Source organism: Fringilla coelebs (genome assembly GCF_963513975.1).
Source record: "Fringilla coelebs genome assembly, chromosome: 2".
Classification (NCBI taxonomy): Eukaryota; Metazoa; Chordata; class Aves; order Passeriformes; family Fringillidae; genus Fringilla; species Fringilla coelebs.
Window position 1 is genome coordinate 1,555,320 of NC_140029.1, and position 21,419 is coordinate 1,576,738.

Consider the following 21,419-nt stretch of genomic DNA (forward strand, 5'->3'; position numbering starts at 1 on the left):
AGATCACACTGTGTTCTGGAGTAACAACAAAATAATCTGGGATTTGAAAACACACTTGAAATAAATCCATTTGAAAACTTCAATGCAGGCATATTATCAAAAAAATTATTTTTATAAAGAAAAGCAAGTATTTTTCTACATTTTAGACATGCTTTTCTTGGCAGTGTAGTTCTTAAAGTTATTGAAAAGCACAGTGATAGAATCACAGCAGGGTTTGGGTTGGAGGGACCTCAAATCCCCCCCAGTGCCACCTCTGCCATGGCAGGGACACCTCCCACTGCCCCAGGCTGCTCCAGCCCCAGTGTCCAGCCTGGCCTTGGGCACTGCCAGGGATGCAGGGATGGAATTCCATCCCAGCCCTGCCCACCCTGCCAGGGAACAATTCCTCATTGCCAAGATCCCACCCAGCCCTGCCCTCTGGCACTGGCAGCCATTCCCTGTGTGCTGTCCCTCCATCCTTGTCCCCAGTCCCTCTGCAGCTCTCCTGGAGCCCCTTCAGGCCCTGCCAGGGGCTCTGAGCTCTGCCTGGAGCCTTCTCCTCTCCAGGCTGGACATTCCCAGCTCTCCCAGCCTGTCCAGCTGTGTCTCGGGCTCAAACCTGTCCTTGTGCTTTGGAGTGTCACCCGGGATGCAGCCAGGGACAGAGGAGGGAATTAAACCCATACAGCCAAAATAAATCGGGTTGGAGCCGCTGCCTAATTCCCGCTGGGGCGCTGAGTCGCCCTTCCGAAAGAGCCTCACTGGAACTGTCCTGGCGTCCTGGAACGAGCCCAGGGCTCGGGATCTGCAGCAAGAGCGGCACCTAGTGCTCGGATCCTGCAGAATTCCCGCAGCCCGCCAGCCAGCCATCATCCATCATCCATCCATCCCTCCATCATCCATCCATCCCTCCATCATCCAACCATCCCTCCATCATCCAACCATCCATCCATCCATCCATCCATCCATCCATCCATCCATCCATCCATCATCCATCACCCACCCATCCATCCATCGATCATCCATCCATCCATCCATCCATCCATCCATCCATCACCCATCCATCCATCCATCCATCCATCCATCCATCCATCCATCCATCACCCATCCCTCCATCCATCCATCATCCATCATCCATCCATCCATCCATCCATCCATCCATCCATCCATCACCCATCCCTCCATCCATCCATCCATCCATCACCCATCCATCCATCCCTATCCATCCATCCATCCATCATCCATCCATCATCCATCCATCCATCATCCATCCATCATCCATCCATCCATCCATCCATCCATCCATCATCCATCCATCCATCATCCATCCATCATCCATCCATCCATCCATCCATCCATCCATCCATCCATCCATCACCCATCCATCCATCCATCCATCATCCATCCATCATCCATCCATCCATCCATCCATCCATCCATCATCCATCCATCCATCCATCCATCATCCATCCATCCATCCATCATCCAACCATCCATCCATCCATCCATCCATCCATCCATCATCCATCCATCCATCATCCATCCATCCATCATCCATCCATCCATCCATCCATCCATCATCCATCCATCCATCATCCATCCATCCATCATCCATCCATCCATCCATCCATCCATCCATCCATCCATCCATCCATCCATCCATCCCTCCATCCATCCATCATCCATCATCCATCCATCCATCCATCCATCCATCCATCCATCCATCCATCACCCATCCCTCCATCCATCCATCCATCACCCATCCATCCATCCCTATCCATCCATCCATCCATCCATCATCCATCCATCATCCATCCATCCATCATCCATCCATCATCCATCCATCCATCCATCCATCCATCCATCCATCATCCATCCATCCATCATCCATCCATCATCCATCCATCCATCCATCCATCCATCCATCCATCCATCCATCCATCACCCATCCATCCATCCATCCATCATCCATCCATCATCCATCCATCCATCCATCCATCCATCATCCATCCATCCATCCATCCATCATCCATCCATCCATCCATCATCCAACCATCCATCCATCCATCCATCCATCCATCCATCCATCATCCATCCATCCATCATCCATCCATCCATCCATCCATCCATCATCCATCCATCCATCATCCATCCATCCATCATCCATCCATCCATCCATCCATCCATCCATCCATCCATCCATCCATCCATCCATCTCTCCATCCATCCATCCATCCATCCATCCATCCATCCATCCATCCATCCATCCATCCATCCATCCATCCATCCATCCATTTTCTGTGGGGAAAAAATAAAAAAAGGTGGAAGAATTAGGGGTAGGATGAGTTGAACCATCCCAGGTAATTCAGGGATCTGAGGGAGCTGCTCGAGTTCACCAGAGAGAGGGACAGAACTGCCTGTCCCACCTGGAAGATCCTTTGGATTGGGAGGTGTTGGGATGGAGTTCATCCACGGGGAGGAAATAAATCCCAGGGTTTGGAGGTTTCTGTGAGGAGAGCACAGCTGGTGTTGAGTCTGGAAGAACCCGTGGGATGCTCCTCATGAATGGAGGGACAGGTGGGGCTGAGGCAGGGGCAGCCTGGAGATCCATGGAGGAGATCAAAGCCACCTGCAGCCCCTGGAGATCCATGGAGGAGCTGAGATCCACCTGCAGCCCCTGGAGATCCATGGAGGAGATCAAATCCACCTGCAGCCCCTGGAGATCCATGGAGGAGCTGAGATCCACCTGCAGCCCCTGGAGATCCATGGAGGAGATAAAACCCACCTGCAGCCCCTGGAGATCCATGGAGGAGCTGAGATCCGCCTGCAGCCCCTGGAGGAGCCCACATGAGAGCAGGGGATGCACAAAGGGTGTGATCTCATGGAAATTCCACCCTGGAGCAGCTCCTGGCAGGGATCTGAGGCCCTTGGGGAGAGGAGCCCCCCTGGAGCAGGTTTGGTGGGAGGGCTTGGGATCCCATGGGAAAGGGATCCACCCTGGGGCAGGTCCTGCAGGAATGACCCCATGGAAAGGGACCCACAGTGGGGCAGGTCCTGCAGGAATGACCCCATGGATAAAGGGACCCACCCTGGGGCAGGTCCTGCAGGAATGACCCCATGGATAAAGGACCCACTCTGGGGCAGGTCCTGCAGGAATGACCCCATGGATAAAGGGACCCACAGTGGGGCAGGTCCTGCAGGAATGACCCCATGGATAAAGGACCCACAGTGGGGCAGGTCCTGCAGGAATGACCCCATGGATAAAGGACCCACAGTGGGGCAGGTCCTGCAGGAATGACCCCATGGATAAAGGGACCCACACAAGAGCAGCTGATCCTGAAGAACCGATCCTGTGGGAAGTACCCGTGCTGGAGAAGTCCATGGAGGACACCAGGGATCAGGGACACTGAGGGCACAAGGACGCCATGGGCAAAGGGAGAGTGGGCACAGGGACAGTGACAGTGACATTGTGGGCAAAGGGACACCGGGTACATAGGGACACCACAGGGACACTGGTGGCACACGAACAGCACAGGAACCTCACAGAGACAGTGGTGGCACAGGGACACTGGGGACACAGGGACACCACAGGGAACCCACAGAGACACTGGTGGCACAGGGACACAGGGACACCACAGGGACACAGGGACACACAGGGACACAGGGACACCACAGGGATACAGGTGGCACAGGGACACTGGGGACACAGGGACACCACACAGACACTCCATGGACACAGGGACACCACAGGGACCCCACAGAGACACTGGTGACACAGGGACACCACAGAGACACTGGGGACACCACAGGGACACTGGGGACACAGGGACACACAGGGACACACAGGGACCCCGGCCGGCTGCGGGGGCTGCGCTCCCCCAATAGCCCGGCAGGGAGCGCGCTGTCCCGCGGAACTACAACTCCCAGCGTGCCCCGCGGCAGGAACGGCCCTAACGGCGCTGGGGTAGGCGTGGCCCTGCCGCGCCTGCGCAGTGCGCCGTGACCCCAGGGGCGGCCGGGAAAGATGGCGGCGGCAACCGGGCTCGTCTTGAAGGTGAAACTGGGGGGCGGCGGGGCCTGGGCGGCTTTGGCGGGGAGCAGCGCCGTCTGCCGCCCTCCAGCCCCGCACGGGGTCTCGGACCTTCCCCTTCCTTCCGCTCCTGGAGGGCTGCGCCGACCCCGCCATTCTCCCCGTTATTTCCCCCCCAGGTGCGGCAGCTGAGTACAACGGTGGCGAGACCGGTGACCAAGCTGGTCAAGGTGAGGGGGCAGGGGCGTTGTCGGAGGGAAAGAGTAGGGGGGGCTCCAGTCTGGTGAAGAAGCGGGGGCAGAGGTGTCCTGAAGGGGCCCGGAGGGGCTCACCCAGCTGATGAAGAAGAGGGGGCAGAGGTGTCCTGAAGGGGCCCGGAGGGGGTCTCCCAGCTGGTCGAGGTGAGGAGGTGGAGGTCGTGAGGAGATCAAGGGGGTCCCCGCCGTGGTCAGGGGAGGTGTCCGGGGTGGTTCAAGGGGGGTGTCCGGGCTGGTCAGGGTGACAGAGCAGGGGGTCGTGAGGGGCTCAAGGCGGGTGGCCGAGATGGTCACGGTGAGGGGAGGGTGCAGGGGGGGCTCCCGGCTGGCCAAGGCGAGGAGCGGGGGTCTCTCCCCGGGTCCCCCGCTCAGCGCCCGCCCGTGCTCCCGCAGCCGCCCATCCAGGTGTACGGGCTGGAAGGGCGCTATGCCACCGCCCTCTACTCGGCAGCCAGCAAGCAGAAGAAGCTGGAGCAGGTGGAGAAGGAGCTGACCCGGGTGCGGGTAAGGTGTTCCACAGCCGGGGCTCCCGGGAGTGGGGAGGGTTCCCTGCTGCTCCTCAGTAGGGAGGAGGCTGAGCTCCTGTGACCTGTGAGAATCCCAGCCTGCTGGCACCTGCACTGCCTGCTTGTGGTCCTGGTGTTTAAATGGGATATTGGGAAGGAATTGTTCCTTGGGAGGGTGGGCAGGCCCTGGCACAGGGTGCCCAGAGAAACTGTGGCTGCTCCACCACTGGAAATGTCCAAGGACAGGTTGGATGGAGATTGGAGCAATCTGGGATAATGTAAGGTGTCCTTGTCCATCCAATCTTAAAGTCTTTCCAACCCTAACGGTTCCCTGATTCTCACAATAAGTGTCCTGGCTGGAGCTGCCAGTTCACTTCCCACCAGCTCCAGAGCTCTTTGTTCTCATTCCAGGAGTGCCCCTGTTGTCTGCTTTGGCTGCTCCAGGTTGGCCTTGTGATGCCAGGAAAACCCCTGGCATTTGTCCCATCCTTGTGTATCCCCTCAGAGCCTCCTGAAGGACCCCAAGCTGTCCAGTGTGGTGATGAACCCTCACACCAAGAGCTCCGTGAAACAAAAAGCCGTGAATGACGCCCTGGCAAGAGAGAAGATGTCCCCAATCACTGTCAACCTGATGAGTGAGTGACCTCTGGGCTTCAGGAGAACACCCCAGCAGTGCCATCCGTTGGAATGCTGCTGGGATGTGCCTCTGCTGCTGCTTTAAGCCCGTGATGTTTTGCAGATCTGCTGGCTGAGAACGGCCGCCTGCGTTACACCCCCGGCATCGTCTCTGCCTTCGGCAAGATCATGAGCGCCGTCCGAGGGGAGGTGGTGTGCACGGTCACCACGGCCCAGGTGGGCTGGGGGCTCTGCAGCGAGGCACCAGGGAGTGGGAGCAAAGCCAGGGAGTGGGAGTGTGGGGGTCCCAGTTGTGGGTTTCTCTGGGTCAGGATTGAAGGCACTCCAGATGGTGTTTCATGTTCAGACTCAGGTGTTTATTATTTCTTATCAGTAAAACAGTCTCACTGCTGTGAGTTCTGCAGCTTTTCATTAGAAGGCACAAAATGGCCAACAGTCTCTGGTTCCAAGGTCTTTAAAGACTGAACTATCCAATGAAGAACTGACACCTGGATTATTTTCCCTTTTACCCCAATAACTGATCCCACAGAGCTGCAATGGGGACTTTTCTGCCCAATTACAAAATGCCACCCAAACCCATGGAGAAGGAGGAAGAAGAAACCCAGGACCACACCCTGTGCCCTCCACCTTGCTTCCATCCACAACAGACTAAAAACCCTAAACCCTCAATTTCTCACCCAGTGACACACCTGCACTGCTCTCTATAATCCATTTCACACTTCTGTGGGTTCCAGTCTATCCTGAAGTCTGGGAAGCTTTCTCCATGAGTGAGGGTCAGAGTCAGTGCTGCCCTGGGGGTCAGGGCACCCCAGAGCAGACAGAGAAATATTCCTGGTGCTCTGGGTTTGCACAGGGAGGAAAGACAAACCTCTCCCAGTTAAGGCTGCGCTCTGTGGTTGAAGTACTTGCTGTGAGAGCGGTGAGGGCATGTCTGACCTCTGGCAAGCTGAACAAATTGCTGCAAAAAGAGAGCTGATATCCTGCAGATCCTGGTCCAGAATGAAAACTCTTCATCCCATTGCAGCTTGACAGCTCATGGTTTTCCATCCTGTGTGTGAATCCAGGGGTTGACAAAAGTCAGGCTGGTCTGCACCCAGCCTGAGAACTGCATCAGTGGAGCTGCCTCTGTTCTTCCAAACAGGAAAATGTTTCATGAAATCAGGAGGGCACAAAGTGGTTGTTGTTCCTGTGCTGCCTTTGGGTTATCCCTGTTTCAGGATGCTGCTTTCCTGGTGGAAGTGTGTCTTCAAAGGGACCTGAGGAGAAAATTTAAATAATTTATATCATTTGAGTATATCATAATATTATATAATTTATTGTCATTATATCATTTGAGTATTTTTAAGTCCTTCATTTTTCTGCTCTTCTGTTCTTTTTTTTAGCCCTTGGATGATGCTAACCTCAGTGAACTGAAAAGTGCTCTGAATGGGTTCTTGACCAAAGGAGAGGTGTTGAAACTGGAGACTAAGGTCTGAATTTTTGACTTACAAATAAGTGTCACTAAGTTCATGTTAAGGGTTTCTGTGTCTCTGATTTTTATGTAAACAAAATGATTTTGTTGAATCGAGTTGATTTGTTACATAATTCTTTGCTTTTTTGATAGACATGATGAAGTTTTGATATCTAAAATCTTCACTTTATAATGCAATGACAGCAAAATCAACTCCAAAAAGGCTCTTCGAAAGGCTTTTTTAAAGGCTTTTTATTTTTTTTGCTACTGTAAAACTTGTGTCCTATGGTAACAAACTGCTGCTAATCAACTTTCTGTTTATTGTTCCTCCCTTAGACTGACCCAGCAATCCTTGGTGGCATGATTGTCAATATTGGGGAGAAGTACGTGGACATGTCAACAAGGTCCAAGATCCAGAAACTCACCAAAATCATGAGAGAGACTGTCTAGAGAGCTGTCCTGGTGGTTCCCAGGGGAACTCATCTCATGGAAACAATAAAATTGTTCCATTTCATGGAGATGGCGCCCAGTGTTTTGTTTGGGGAAACACAGCTCTGAGGGACGAAGATGCTGAAGCTGCCCTGACTCTCTGTGGCTGTGGCTGAATATCCATGGCACAGCCTGAAAAGGTGCCTCACCCTGGGGAAGGTTGTTGGGAAGCACATGGAAAGAGCACTGAGGGAGCTGATGAATGGGGTCAGTGCTGTGGAGGGTCTGTCAGGCTCCGCAGAAAACTGGGGGTCAGTCAGCACTGCTCAGACAGAGGGAAGGGAGGACAGGCGGGAGCCGCGCTCCCCTCAGAGCCCCTGAGGGCGGCAGCGATGGCGGCGCCGCTCCCTCAGCGCCCGGGCCCGGCCCCGGCGGGCGGGGAGCCCTGGGCAGCGCCCCGAGGGCAGCAGGGAGCGAGCCCCGGTGCCCGGCAGAGCCCTGAGGGACAGCCCTGCTGCCCGGGCTCCCGCGGCTCCTGCAGCCGCTGCCCACGAGTGCCCGGCCCGTCCGTGCGGCCAATTGCTCGTGCCCTGGGCAGCGCAGCCGGCAAAGCCAGGGCTCTGCACCGTGGGGCCGGAGCTGTCCTGTGGCAGCGTGGCCAAAGCCTCTCAGGGCTCTGGGCACAGCAGGGGCCAAAGGCCACGAGTGCGGGGCTGCTGCCAGCCGCTGCCTGGCTGCTGCACTGATGTCGGGCGGCCGGCGGTGGCCCTTTGTGACACAGGCACACGGTGTGGGGGCCCTTTGTGATGTGGGACGTGGTGGTGGCCAGAGAGCCTTGTGACATCAGGGAGCCCCCGCCCTGGCTGAGGGTGTCTGAGGGGCGCAGAGCCCTGGGGTGCCCAGTCACAGGAGAGCCGCTCTCTGTGCAGGAAGCAGCTCCCTGTGTCTGTCTGTCTGTCTGCGCTGGACGCCCACAGCCACAGAGGCCGACAGCGACAGGCAACGACAGCGACAAGGAGAAAGGCAACTCCAGCTTCCGGTCGCCAGCCCCTTGCCCAGCTGGCTGGAGGCCCCCAGCGGGCAGTGGTTGGGGGCAGTGGGCAGGTCAGACCTGCCACTGTCACAGACTGAGGAGGAGGAGAGGCCCTTTGCCCAAGTGGACCGCCAGCTTTCCCAGTGGGAAGGTTTGCAAAGGACGTACCAGAGAGAAGAACTGAGGGGGCAAGAAATGTCCCAGCAGAGATCCAGGAGCAGCCCAGAGCTGTACCAGTTCCAGGTATGTGTGAGAGTTTGGGAAGTTTCCCAGTGCAGAGGTAGGACACACCAAGAGCTCTAGGAGCAGGAAGAAACTGTCACAGTCCGGGAGCTGTAGCAGTGGGGAGAGTCCTCAGTGAGATGTACCAAGAGGTGTGCGAGTGGGAAGAGTGTGTGAGGACCCAAGAGATATCGCAGTGGGAAATAAATGTGAGTGGGCAGCAGGAGTTGGGATGGGGAGAAGATGAGAGATCCCGTGAGCAGTCCCTGCAGAGGGATGTGAGTGTCCCAGAGGATTCCCAATGGGACGATGCCCAAGAGCTTTCCCAGAGGGATGCAGAGAGGTACCAAGGCCTCTGACCATGGGGACAAGATGTGCACTGCCACATGTGCCCATGGGAAGACAGGAGAGAGCTGGAATCGTCCCAGGGGAGAGCCAGCAGTGACAAGGAGCTGTCCCAAGGAGCAGACGCTGCAGCCCAAGAGCTGCCCTGGTGGGACGATGGCAGTGAGCGAAAGCTGCCCCAGTGGGAGGAACATGTGAGCAGGCAGGAGCTGTCCCAGTGGAGAAATGACATCAGCTCTGAGATCTGGGACAGATCCTTGCTCCCAGTGAGTGAGGAGGAGCCTGAGCCTTGTCGCCCAGGGGGCCCAGCTGTGGCAGCCCCGTGGGCACAGAGGTGGCAGCAGAGGCAGTGCCTGCCCTAACCAGCGCCTCTCCTTCCCTACAGAGTCCCACGGAGGCCGAGGCGGCAGCTGCTGCCCCAGCGGGAGCTGCCGAGGAGAAGGAGCCCCTCGAGCCTCTGGCTCCTGAGGCAGAAGAGGCAGCAGAGCCTCCTGCCCCCAGGAAGGAGCTGCCATCAGCAGGGACACAGTGCCCAGTCCCTGGCCCTGTCAGTCCCCCAGGCTGGAGCCAGGCTCTGCTGGAGTTAGCCTGGCTCATCATCTGTGTGATCGTGAGCCAGGTACTGCTGGAGATCCAGGGATCCGAGCAGCAGCCACAGGAACAGCAGGAAGAAAGTGAGGATCCAGCAGTGTCAGGAACCGGCAGAGCTGAGAGGGAAGAGGGCTCGGTGCCTGCCCCCCACAGCCCTCCCGGCACCGGGTCTGCCCAGCTGGGATTCCCGGCCCCCAGGGAGCAGCCGGAGCGGGCAGTGGCAGAGCTGTCCCAGGAAGGCGGCCAGGAGACCTCGGCCTGGGAGAGCGACTGGGACACCTGCAGTGAGGAAACAGAGTCAGACCTGTCCCAGCTGACAGTGTCTTCCCTCGAAGAGGTGTCCCAGGATGACAGCTTGAGCTCCAGCTCTTGGGAGTTCTTGCGAGCCACTGTGGGCCCAGTGAAGGAGGAGGAGAGGCAGCCTTGTCCCCCAGAGGGTCCCAGCTGTGGCAGCCCCTTGGGCACAGAGGTGGCAGCAGAGGCAGCCCCTGCCCTGGCCAGCCCCTCTCGTGCCCCGGGCCGTCCCACGGAGGCCGAGCCGGCAGCTGCTGCCCGGTGCGGAGCTGCTGAGGAGGCGGCAGCGGGAGCGGCGCCCGCCCCGCACAGCACCCCCGGCACCGGGTCTGCCCTGCCGGGATTCCCGGCCCCCGGGGAGCAGCCGGAGCGGGCAGGGGCAGAGTCCGAGCTGGCAGGGTCAAAGCTGTCACCTGAAGGCAGCCAGGAGACCTCGGTTTGGGGGAGTGAGCCCTGCAGTGAGAGGGACGCCGAAAGGGAGAAGGACACCGAAAGTGAGAACCTGGAAGATGAAGTGGTGTCGCTGCTGACACGATGGGCAAACTCTTCCCTAGAGGAGGTGTCCCAGCTGGCAGCCCCTGCCCTGGCCAGCGCCTCTCGTGCCCCGGGCCGTCCCACGCAGGCCCAGCCGGCAGCTGCTGCCCGGTGCGGAGCTGCTGAGGAGGCCTTGCCGGGTGTTGGGGTACCCAGGAAACGTCCCTCCCGCTTCAGGCGGGCGCTGCGGGCGCTGCGGGGGCTGTTCCGCTGTCCCTGCATGAGGCCACGGCCCGAGGAGTAAAACAAATGAGGAGAGGATGGAGTAAAAGAAGAAGAAGATCAAGACATGGGAGATGAAGAAGGCCACCAACACCTGGGCAGTGAGGCTTGGAAATGCCCACCCAGAGAGCCCAAAGCTCCCCCCTGCCCCGCCCCACACACACCTGGCCCCGGGCCTTCTTGGGCACAAAGCACAGGCTCCTGGAACGACTCTCAGCACAAACCACCCCAAGACAATGACAAAGAAGTCAAAGATGATGAGGACAAAGACACAGAAGAAAATGAAGAAGATGAAAACAACATAGCAGATGAAGAAGATGAAGACAGTGAGGAAGATGAAGAGAAAGAAGATGAAGAGAATGAAGATGACAAAGAGGAAGAAGACAAAGATTACCAGATGGAGACTGCTTATTTAAGGATACATAGAAGAAGAATAAGAAAAAGGTTTTAGAAACACTTAGAGGAAGAAGAAGAATAGGAATAGGCTTAGGAATTTAGAAATAGATATTAGAAGAAGAGTAATAAGAATAGGTATTGGAATAAGAATAAGAATTTCAAAATACATAGAAGTAGCAAAGAAGAGTAGTAAGGAAAAGAAGTGTAGTAAGAAGAACAATAATAATAAGAAGAATTGAAGATTGCAAAAATGAAGAGAAAGTTTAATGAAATAGTAAAAGTAGCAAATAGGGTTTTTTAATTCTATTTACATTACAGTCTATGAATATGCAAAATATTGTAATTAGGATACATTCTAATGTCCCAACACTGTTCCCGTTGTTGAAGAATGTTTTTATTTTCTAATAAAGTTTCTCAAAAGGCACCAGAACAGAGTGCCCAGGTTTGATTTCCAGTCTCTCAGCGGTGCCGATGTCCTTTCCCAGGCAGCGGCACGGAGTCCCCAGTGAGCAGTGAGTGCTCAGCCCCAGCCCAGCGGGAGAGTTGCCGGCCGGGCGGGCAGGGCAGGGCTGGCGCTGCTCTCTGCAGGCGAACTGAAGGCGCGCGTTGAGCCCGGCCGAGAGAGAGCTGTGCTGGGAGAGAGCCCTTGGCAGCAGGGCAGCAGAGCCATCTCGCCCTCATGGCATGGTGACACGTGGGCAGGGACACCTTCCACCATGCCCGGTGGCTCCCAGCCACATGCCCGTTTTTCGTTGCTTTGGGATAACTTTCCTGCCCAGAGGAGAGGCCTGGGGGACATCAGGTGTGCTCCCACCTGCAGCTTAGCACTTCAAAGCTGTGCCAAGAGGGGAAAATTGGAGAGAAACCAGAAGATGCAGAAGCACACTTGGTCTGTCTCCTCTGACTCACCGCACTGGGAGGAGGCTCTGGATCAGTGATGCAGGGCAAGCCTGGGAAATCAGGAGGAGCTCTGATTGTACTCCGTGTGTGCTGCCCTGCAGCCCGGGAAAGGAGAGGGGCTTTGGTGCCCGGCTGAAGCCTGGGAGTCCTCCGGGAGCTCCACACCCATTCTGCAGCCTTGGAGGCAGCTGTGGGTTTTTCCCTGGTGTTGCTCAGTTTTGCTTCAATGTTTCCAGAAAACAGAAGAGCACAGGAAAGAAATGTACAAGTTGTAAAAGATAAGACAACAAATGACAGAACTGCGCAGATTTTTTATAGCAGAGCTTTTCTTTTCGTGAACCTTTTGTCCGTAGAGATGTTGCTAACTACCTGTTGATGACTTTTGACCCACCTGGTATTTTAATGATACCAGTTTAGTGTTTATTATGCCTTTAAGGCCCAGAGTACAACAGAGTAGAGCAATCCAAAGTGATTTTCTATCCCAAGGAGACTAAAACCCTCATTTCCTTATCCGAAATAGACTAAAACCTGTGGGTTTAGTGTCTCATCTCACACAACTGGGCCCAGGGGTGACATTGTTGCAGCCAAGCCCAGCCCCCTCAGGTCACTGTCCAGGTGCATTTGAAAGGGCACGGACACATTTTCAGTGAAAAATGTTTTTGTGATTTGTGTTAATTGGTAATTAAGTCTGCTGTGTCAAATATAGATGCAAAGAACAGCTTTGAAACTTTCTGGCCCAATAGCTAAATAAAGCATGGAAATAAAAGTATAGTTGAGTAGAAGCAATGAAGTAAGAAGACAACTGATGCTTAGAATAAAATAGATGATGTTATGGTAAAGCTAAGAGATATTGCAACAAAGCAATTAAATGCTTCTGTGTAATAAAGAGTGTCCCCATTAGGTCAGATGTGACATTTACACACATGATCAGGGGCCAAGAAGAAGAAGTTTTTTATCTGTGTGTTCTCCAGCTTATATACTCTTAATAAAGTGTGATCTGTAGTCATTAACTACATCACAATAACCTATTATATTCATTGGTGCAAAGCAATTAAGGTCAATTAATTGGCACATTTTTACAGAAATTTAATAAGGCACATACACTCATCTGCTTACGCACGCAGTCTCGCTTACAAAGATTTTCATGTATCTTTTCTAATCGGTTTCCATGCTGACGGCCTTGTCTTCTTCCTTGCTATGGATACACTCAAAAATCATCAACTGTTATTTCTTCTATTAACTCAGCTTTGCTTGCAGGCCAGCTGTGAAGCTCCCCCATAGTCCTCTCACAAAACACGGCCAGGGTGTGTTTGGAATGTTTGGAGATGCCACACAGATGGCCAGCCAGCTTTTTAAGCTCAGTGACTCAGGCAGCACTTGAGGCATGAGGAGTTAGGCAGGATTCTCCACTGTAGGACTAAGTCCCTTAAAGCTCTTGACTAAATCCAAGAGCCACGCTGTGTTTTGCTGAGTTCCCAGTAACACAAGTGGAAGGACACACACAAACTGCTTTTTCTCATCAGCAGGGTTGAGTTACAGTGTAGCAGCCTAAACTTCCACAGCTTTTGTGCTGGCTCTTGGTTTCTTTTTTCTTCTGTGGGATGGGGATTGAAGGCATTTGAGATTACAGCTCATGCTCAGACTCAAATGTTTATTTTTTCTTGTCTGTGTTACAGTCTCACAAACTCTGAATTCTGCAGTATTTCACTAACAAGGTACAAAAATGGCTATCTTTCTCTCCAAGGTCTTTTAAGGCTAAACTGTCCAATTAAGAAATGACACCTAAATTATTTTCACTTTTAACCCAGTAACTAATCACTTGAAGCCCACAATGGGGACTTTTCTGTCCAATGACACAAAACCACCCAAACCCATGGAGAAGAAGGTAAAGAAGAAGGAGCAGCCTCCACCCTAAAACCTCCATCTTGCTCTCTGTACATATATTTTTATATACTAAACCCTCCAACTCTGAGTTTCCCACCCTGTGATATCACACACTTCTATCCAAACTGCATCCCCACAATCCCAGTTCTGTCATTCCATTCTGGAAGCTTCTCCAGGCCCTCAGGTCACTGCAGTGTTCTCTGGGGGTCAGTGCCTGGCAGCACAGACAGGCTGGAATTCTCAGCAGCCAGGGCTCCAACACTTTTGCAATTTTTTCCCCTAAACCCAAGGTGTCTGAGCTTTTTTCCTTCCCACAGAATAATTGCCCTGAGAACTTTTGGCCTTCTCTTCCAGGAGCTCTGGGGCTTGACTGATGAGGTAATTCTTCACAAAAACAATGCTCCTGTATGCTTAAAAAACCAATTTATAACCAGCCCTTTGTTCTGTGCTGATAGGCAATTAATAATCCCCCACTATATTTATTCCCAATGCCTTCCCCTCCAAGGCTTCCCAACCCAAGCTGTTCTGGGGGAGGCCAATGTCAAAGCCAGGCAGCATCGCCTCCCTGACTCCTGATTAACAATTAACAAATCCATTATTGATTTGTCATTACTAACAACAGCTTTATGGCCAATTGTTTCCAGCTCCTTCAGCCTCAGAAGAGGCAGTTTTTCAACTGTGAGACTTTGAAAGGCAGTATGCAACATTTCAGGAAATGCAGAGCTCTTCATATCACTTACAGTTCTTGTTGCTGCTATGTGGAGAGCACTTAATTCAGATTTTATTAAGGAAACTTCTTATTAAAGAAACTGAGGAACACTTTGCTGTGTCAGGTCTGCAGTTTATTATCTCTGTATCCAATGCACACTTCACAAATCCCAGCCACAAACTCTGCTGCAGAGAATGAAAATATATTTTCTGACTTGATAAGTTTTTAGTACCACAATAATTAAGTACCAGGATATAAATCAGTAATTATTTATTGATATATTAATAACACCAACTGATTATGTTTGGCTATAAATGGTGGATCAGTGCTATTTTTATTTTCACCTAATTCCATTTAATTCTGATAGTAAGGAATGTCTGTCCAACAGTGATTTTAGTCTTGAGTCTCCCCCCAGACAGATCACAGCTCTAAAACAGCCCCATCCTCTTTAGAAAACCCTGTGCAGCCTCCAGAACAGCTCTGGATCCTGGAAAATTCTACTGTGATGGGAGATAAGGCACCTGCTTCCTCATCCCAGCTCCACGAGACCATCCCAGGGGAGAGGGAAAAGGGAATGACAGAATTAGGAATGAAATCAGGAAAACGAGCTCAGCCCTTTCCATGCCCACCTCCCTGAGCTCACCAGGGCTTGACAGTTTTGTCACTGACAAATTGGCCATGAGGAGCATCAGCACTGGAAGGCAAAAGGGCCAAATAAACAGGGGTCTCAGCCCCCTCATCTGGGGACTTGGTGGCCTTGGGACCTGCCATGTCTGTCCTCACCCAGCCAGGGCAGCAGGCGTTGAGGAGGATGTGGTCGCCTTTCCTCTGCTCGTTCAACAGCCGTGCTTGGATCCTGGACAGGACAGTGACCCCGATTTTGGACACCCCATAGGCAGTGTTTGGCCAGCCCTCCTTCTCATGGACACCTCTCTTGGTGTCTTCCACGAATTTGGCCATGAGCTGCACCAGCTCCTCCTCAGTGATGGTGTCACTGCGGAATTTCTGCTGCAGCTCCTGGCTGCAGCCTCGCAGGGCTGAGCTGCTCACCATGCTGGAGACATTCACCACCCGGCCTGAAAAGAGAATAAAACCACATTTTTTTCACACATTTTCTGTCATGGACATCTTTTGTGAAAAATCCTTTGCTAGGACCTTTTCTCCTGAGAAGCCTCAGAGGAAAAGAAAAACAATAATTATCTGCTGCATTATAATGCAACGGGTGCATCTTTGGTCCATGTGAGTTGTTTTTACCTCATGACCAATGACCACCTGTCTCTGGTCAGTCACAAGATTTTGTTATCATTCCATTCCTTTCTATTCCTTTCAAGCCTTCTGATGAAATCCTTTCTTCTATTATTTTAGTATAGCTTTAGTATATACTTTGATTTATCTATATCATAAAATAATCAATCAGCCTTCTGAAACATGGAGTCAAGATTCTTATCCTGGGACCCCTGTGAACACCATGACATTTTCAGCTCACACTGAAGTGGGGCTGCTCTCCAGTTCTGGATTCACTTCTCAGGTGAGTATCTGTAAAATATTTTAGGTGGGCTGTTTAGCAGAGCTCCTGGAAAATCAGATTTCTATGTTCTGATTTCTAGTAAATACCATGAGAGGTAATTTAAGGTGTGAACCTGCAAAAGTTTCAGATAAACCTCCAGGAAACAACTTCCCAATCAGCAGGTACACTCTTACTACAGCAAAAATAATAACTAGAGATTTAAAAATTTCAGGATTTAATCTCCCAGCACTTCAGTAAGAGGAACAAGTCAGCTGAATCAGTAAATCACTCATCTCCAAAATTATGTTTCACTGTTTCTCCTCTTTGCTGCTACTTCACAGCCATTCTGGTGGTGAATTTGGGGATTTAATCTTAAAAGCCACAGAAATTAATGCTGTTAATGACTTTATTAATAGCCATCCTTCACTGTAGTACAAGAGTTCTAGACTGCAAGTTTGGCATGGTTTCCTCTCTCCCCAGAATTCTCTAACTCTGTTTATTCCTTCTCCCTCAGGAAATAAAAACCTGTTTTTCATGTCTTTTCATGTCTTACTTTACTTCTTTTTTCCTTGAAAACCTCATTGTATTTAAATATTAGGAGAGACCACATTTCATTTATAGCAGCAAAAACATCACAGCACATCTGAAGCACTGGTGCAGTGCCTGAGACTGGAGAGGATTTCCCATTGAAAAGGGCCAAAATTCAAACAAAACTCTTTTTCCATTTGTTATCTTTCACTTACCATAAGGCTTCACAAGTGGCAGCAATTCTGTGCAAACATTCCTGGTTCCAAAAAAGTTTGTCTTCAGTGTAACCTCAGCTTGGACTGCAAATGGAGTGGTGTCCTGAACTGGTCATAAGAGGTAGGAAGGGAAAGAAAATAACATAAATTAGAATTGTAACACTGTTTGAATAGAAGTTACCAAACCTCAGAAGTTTATCTTAGTTGCTGTTTTTAATAATTAGAAAACAGGCCTATGATCACAGACTGGGCAGGTGTGCATTGTCTCCAAATCCACAATAATTCAAAAGAGAAATTGTATCAGGTCATTATTTGATGTGGTTTTAATTACAAAACATGTTTAATGACCACACTCATTTGCAAATCACTAACTTGCATTTAAACCTCACACAGGAAGCCAGATCATGAACCATGGCCAAGGTTATGGCAGGGGGAGAACTAAAATCCTACAGAACCCCAAATCCTGCTCCATATCCTGCCTTCCTTGTGGGAGAGAACTTCCTTACACCCAAACCCCACTCACGTGCCTAACAGGGAATGGTAACAGCCTGAACTCCCTGATTTAAGAAGCTTTATCAGACAACTCTCCCCAGAGAGGCTCATCCAGAAAACAACCACAGCTCCACCACCAGTTGCTACAGGAAGTTTTGGCTGGATTAAGGACTTTGCTGGACAAATGCAGCACAAAACCAAAATAACAAAACTTAATGGCAAATCTAATCTTTGACAGGCTGCAATAGCAAATAATGCTACAGCTAAGAAAGGAAAGCATAAATTCTGGGATGGCAGCAAAAACTTGGTAAAGCAAGAAGCAAGTTGGGTAGAAATAGCAATCTGGGAAGCAAAAATTAAAACTATGAGAGAAGCATCACAGCAAGTTCTTACACAGATGTTACACCCTCTGTGCTCAATACTCACAGCAACAGTTCCTTTATCAGTTTAACAGACAGTTAAACAGCTTTTAACAGTTTTAACTGTTAAACTTTAACAGTTCCTAAATTGTGTGACCTACTGCTGACTCAGTTGTTCTCAGCTCGAGGAAAGTCAAGGTTAAACATCTGGAAGTGATATTTTAACTGCTGCTGGAATTTTTACTGGGCACACCCTGAACCTCAGACAATTCAATTAAGAGCTGCCTCCCAAGAAGCTGATCTTAAGCAATTTTCCCATAAAGTAACAGGCAAAAGAGTCAGAACATCATCACTGCACTCCCACTCCATGAGAAGTTCCCTACTCTCTTTCAGTGTGAAGCTTCCTCTATCCCTCAGTGTGAAGCTGGTCCCCCTTGGAATGCCCCAATTAGCTCAGCCCAAAGCTTCTCCTGTGCAGGTGAGCAATGCCAGCTGTGCCAGCCTTTCCTGCCAGCAGAGCTGCTCCAGCCCTCTGCTCATCCTGGAGCCTCCTCTGGGCTCTGCAGCAGCTCCAGCTCCTCCCTGGGCTGGGGCAGCTCTGCAGGTGGGTTCTCACCTGTGGGGGGCACAGGGACACAATCCCCTCCATCAAACCATCAGCCAGACTTGTGATTTGCTCTGTCTGGAGAAAATTCTGATTCTGGATTTCATACACACAACAAAAATCCATCCTGCCACAGAAACTGCTGTGTCTTTCTCACTTTCCCTGCCTCTCTACCCACTGGGAGGTGAAAGGGTTAAACTCTTGCCCAGCACAGCAGGATTTGAGTGGTTTAGAGGTGACTGAATGGCCTGAGAAAGTTCGAGACAGCAAAGCCCACCCAGGGACAATAAAGATGCTTTTTCATCAGCTGGAATCCCTGAGCAGAGAGTGCACAGAACAGAGCATGGGGGTGGAGAAAAGAGGAGACACAGCAGCTCCCTGAGGCACAGGGAGCCATTCCCAATGGAGATGGGCTCCCATGGCCCTGCTGGAGCTCCTGGGCACTGAGGCAATTAACCCAGCCCAGCCCAGCTGCCCTGTGTGCCTCAACACTTCCATGAGGTGCAAAAACAACCCTCCAGGGAAGCATGTTTACAGGATCATGGAATTGTTACAGCTGCAAAAGCTCTCCCAGCCCATGGAGTCCCAGCTGTGCCCCATGGCCACCTTGTCCCCAGCCCAGAGCACTCAGTGCCACCTCCAGGGCACACCTGCAGGGATGGGTACTGCAGAGCTCCCTGGGCAGCCCCTGCAAGGCCTGACCACCCTTCCCGTGGAGAAATTCCTGCTGCTGTCCAACCTGACCCCCCCCCGCACACTGTTCTCACATTATCCTTAAGATGAGAAGTTTGCCCAAGCAAAAAAGCAGCATGGCACTGGCACAGAAGTGTTGGATGCATCCGCTGCCCTCTCCACAGAAGTACCCCAACAGAGCACTTCCTACCTTTGAAGGTGATGCCAGCATTGTTCACCAGCACGTTGAGCCTTCCATACTTCTCCCTGAGGAGGTCCAGGGCTTCCTTGGGCGCCTCCACGGATGGGCACTCCAAACCTCCCTGGACAGCCCCTCCCAAGGCCTGAGCCCCCTTCCCATGGAGAAATTCCTCCTGGTATCGAATCTGACCCTCCCCTGGCACACTGTTCTCACATCTTACTTAAGATAGCAAGTTTGCCCAAGCAAAAAAGCAGCACGGCACTGGCACAGAAGTGTTGGATGCACCCACTGCCCTCTTCACAGAGCACAGGAGCACTTCCTACCTTTGAAGGCGATGCCAGCGTTGTTCACCAGCACGTTGAGCCCTCCATACTTGTCCTTGAGGAAGTCCCGGAGCGCTCGGATGCTCTGCAGGTCATCGATGTCCAGCTGGTGGAAGAGCGGGCGCAGCCCCTCCTGCTGGAGCTGGGCCAGGGCAGCCTGGCCGCGGCCGGGATCCCGGCACGTCAGGTACACGTCCCCCGGGAACTGCCGGCACAGCGCCCGCACGATGGCCAGGCCAATGCCCTTGTTGGAGCCCGTCACCACAGCCACCTGCACGTTGGACATTGTCCCCTCGGAACGCGGGCCAAGGTCACGGGAACTGCCAACAGCAAAGAGATGTCAGTCAGACAGACAAAACAGCTGCTTGGAAAGGAATTGGAATCGTGGGATGGGTTGGGTTGGAAGGGACTGTGGAAACCCAGAGCACCAGGAATATTCCTCTGTCTGCTCTGGGGTGCCCTGACTCTGACCCTCATCCATGGAGAAAGCTTCTCTGACTTCAAGACAGACTGGAACCCACAAAAGTGTGAAACAGATTATAGAGAGCAGTGTGGGTGTGCCACTGGGTGAGAAATTGAGGGTTTGGGGTTTTTAGTCTGTTGTGGATGGAAGCAAGGTGGAGGGCATAGGGTGTGGTCCTGGGTTTCTTCTTCACCTTCTTCTTCCTCCTTCTCCATGGGTTTGGGTGGCATTTTGTAACTGGGCAGAAAAGTCCCCATTGCAGCTCTGTGGGATCAGTTATTGGGGTAAAAGGGAAAATAATCCAGGTGTCAGTTCTTCATTGGATAGTTCAGTCTTGAAAGTCCTTGTTTTTAACAAGACATTGTTGGCCACTTTGTGCCTTCTAATGAAAAGGTGCCAAACTCACAGCAGTGAGACTGTTTTACTGATAAGAAATAATTAACACTTAAATCTGAACATGAACTACTGTCTCAAGTGCCTTCAATCCAAACCCAGAGAAACCCACAACTAAAACCCCCACAACCTTAAAGATTGTCTCATTGCCATGGACGCCTTCCACTATCCCAGGTCGCTCCAAGCTCCATCAACCTGGCCTTGAACATTTCCAGCAGTGTGGAGCCTCCCTAGGCAAGTATTTTTCCTTAAAAAAATTATTTAAAATTCCACCTTGGATCATGTGAAACTACATTCCTGTGCAAGCCGTGTAAATTCCTAAGGCAACACGAGGTATTCACGGAGAAATCTGGAGTTAAGTGTTCTGAGCAAGGCCACCCAGTGATGGGTAAAAAGACAAAGGAAACGTTTCAACTAAAAAATGCCAGTGACTAATTTTTAGTACTGAATTAACTTTTTGTAGGAGTAAGCTCTTCTGCACTTACACCTCACAGAAAGACTTTCCATCTTTTGGGAATATTCAATTGGGTCAGCTCAAGTTTTGCTGAAAACTTCAGGCTCAAAACCTGAGCAACCTGGTTTAGTACAAGATATTCCTGTCCACGGCAAGGGTTGGAACTGGATGATCTTTAAGGTTCCAAGCAATATAAAAAAAGGATGGGGTATCTTTATCTTCCAGTGGCAGGCAGGAGGAGCAATTACAGCCTTTTCGGGGAAAACAGCAGAGCACAGGCCGACTACAATGGCCGGTTGTGTAACACAGCCTCGGAAAACCTGCTTGCTGCTTTTCTAATCGATACACTGCATTTAAAGAAGCTGCATTTCCCCCATAAAAACAAGTTTAAACGCTGGCTTTGCCCCCTTTTGGCATCATTACCATCTCTTTCTTCCAAATTTACTTGTATCCCCAAGCAGGCATCCAGCGAATGAACATCACTCCAAGAACGGCCAGAGTGACGCCCCAGGGTGAGGAACGCCATTCTCCCCTCACAAGTCTCCCTCTCTCCCCCTTCTGTCGTCCCCCTCACGGGGAGGGAACCCGCCATGAACCCGGACACCCTCAGGGGGGACGCGGGGATGAAGGGTCCGGGGGGACACCCAGCACCCCATCACCCACCTCCAGCACCGCGGGCGCCTCTCCCTCGTCTCTCAGCTCCCCGCAGCAGGGACAGAACGCGTTATGCCCAAGGCACAGAGACCCGCAAGCCGCACGGAAGGGAGATGGGGACGCCCCTAAGATGGCG

The 21,419-nt window shown here is 51.8% G+C and overlaps 2 protein-coding genes across 2 annotated transcripts; one reads left to right on the forward strand and one right to left on the reverse strand.

The window, feature by feature from the left end:
- Positions 1 to 3,954: 3,954 nt before the first annotated feature.
- On the forward strand, positions 3,955 to 7,376 carry ATP5PO (ATP synthase peripheral stalk subunit OSCP). Its single transcript, XM_084226088.1, has 7 exons — positions 3,955 to 4,033; positions 4,189 to 4,239; positions 4,660 to 4,770; positions 5,278 to 5,407; positions 5,512 to 5,624; positions 6,791 to 6,877; positions 7,195 to 7,376. The coding sequence occupies exons 1-7, from the start codon at positions 4,004 to 4,006 to the stop codon at positions 7,306 to 7,308; spliced, it is 636 nt and encodes a 211-aa protein (XP_084082214.1). The 5' UTR covers positions 3,955 to 4,003; the 3' UTR covers positions 7,309 to 7,376.
- Positions 7,377 to 14,554: 7,178 nt separating this feature from the next.
- Positions 14,555 to 21,419, reverse strand: LOC311166947 (carbonyl reductase [NADPH] 1-like). The gene is made up of 4 exons (XM_084227229.1): positions 21,293 to 21,419; positions 19,320 to 19,639; positions 16,668 to 16,775; positions 14,555 to 15,493 (listed from the first exon to the last, which is right to left on the reverse strand). The coding sequence occupies exons 2-4, from the start codon at positions 19,603 to 19,605 to the stop codon at positions 15,057 to 15,059; spliced, it is 831 nt and encodes a 276-aa protein (XP_084083355.1). The 5' UTR covers positions 19,606 to 19,639; positions 21,293 to 21,419; the 3' UTR covers positions 14,555 to 15,056.

What these genes read in the sequence shown, in the direction of transcription:
- LOC311166947 (XM_084227229.1), bottom strand. Translation starts at nt 19,605, where the DNA reads ATGTCCAACGTGCAGGTGGCTGTGGTGACGGGCTCCAACAAGGGCATT. An exon ending in CGCTGGCATCGCCTTCAAAG is followed by an intron (nt 16,776 to 19,319) that starts GTAGGAAGTGCT and finishes TCTTATGACCAG; the next exon opens with TTCAGGACACCACTCCATTT. An exon ending in GCCACTTGTGAAGCCTTATG is followed by an intron (nt 15,494 to 16,667) that starts GTAAGTGAAAGA and finishes TTCTCTTTTCAG; the next exon opens with GCCGGGTGGTGAATGTCTCC.
- ATP5PO (XM_084226088.1), top strand. Translation starts at nt 4,004, where the DNA reads ATGGCGGCGGCAACCGGGCTCGTCTTGAAG. An exon ending in AGGAGCTGACCCGGGTGCGG is followed by an intron (nt 4,771 to 5,277) that starts GTAAGGTGTTCC and finishes GTATCCCCTCAG; the next exon opens with AGCCTCCTGAAGGACCCCAA. An exon ending in GCACGGTCACCACGGCCCAG is followed by an intron (nt 5,625 to 6,790) that starts GTGGGCTGGGGG and finishes TCTTTTTTTTAG; the next exon opens with CCCTTGGATGATGCTAACCT.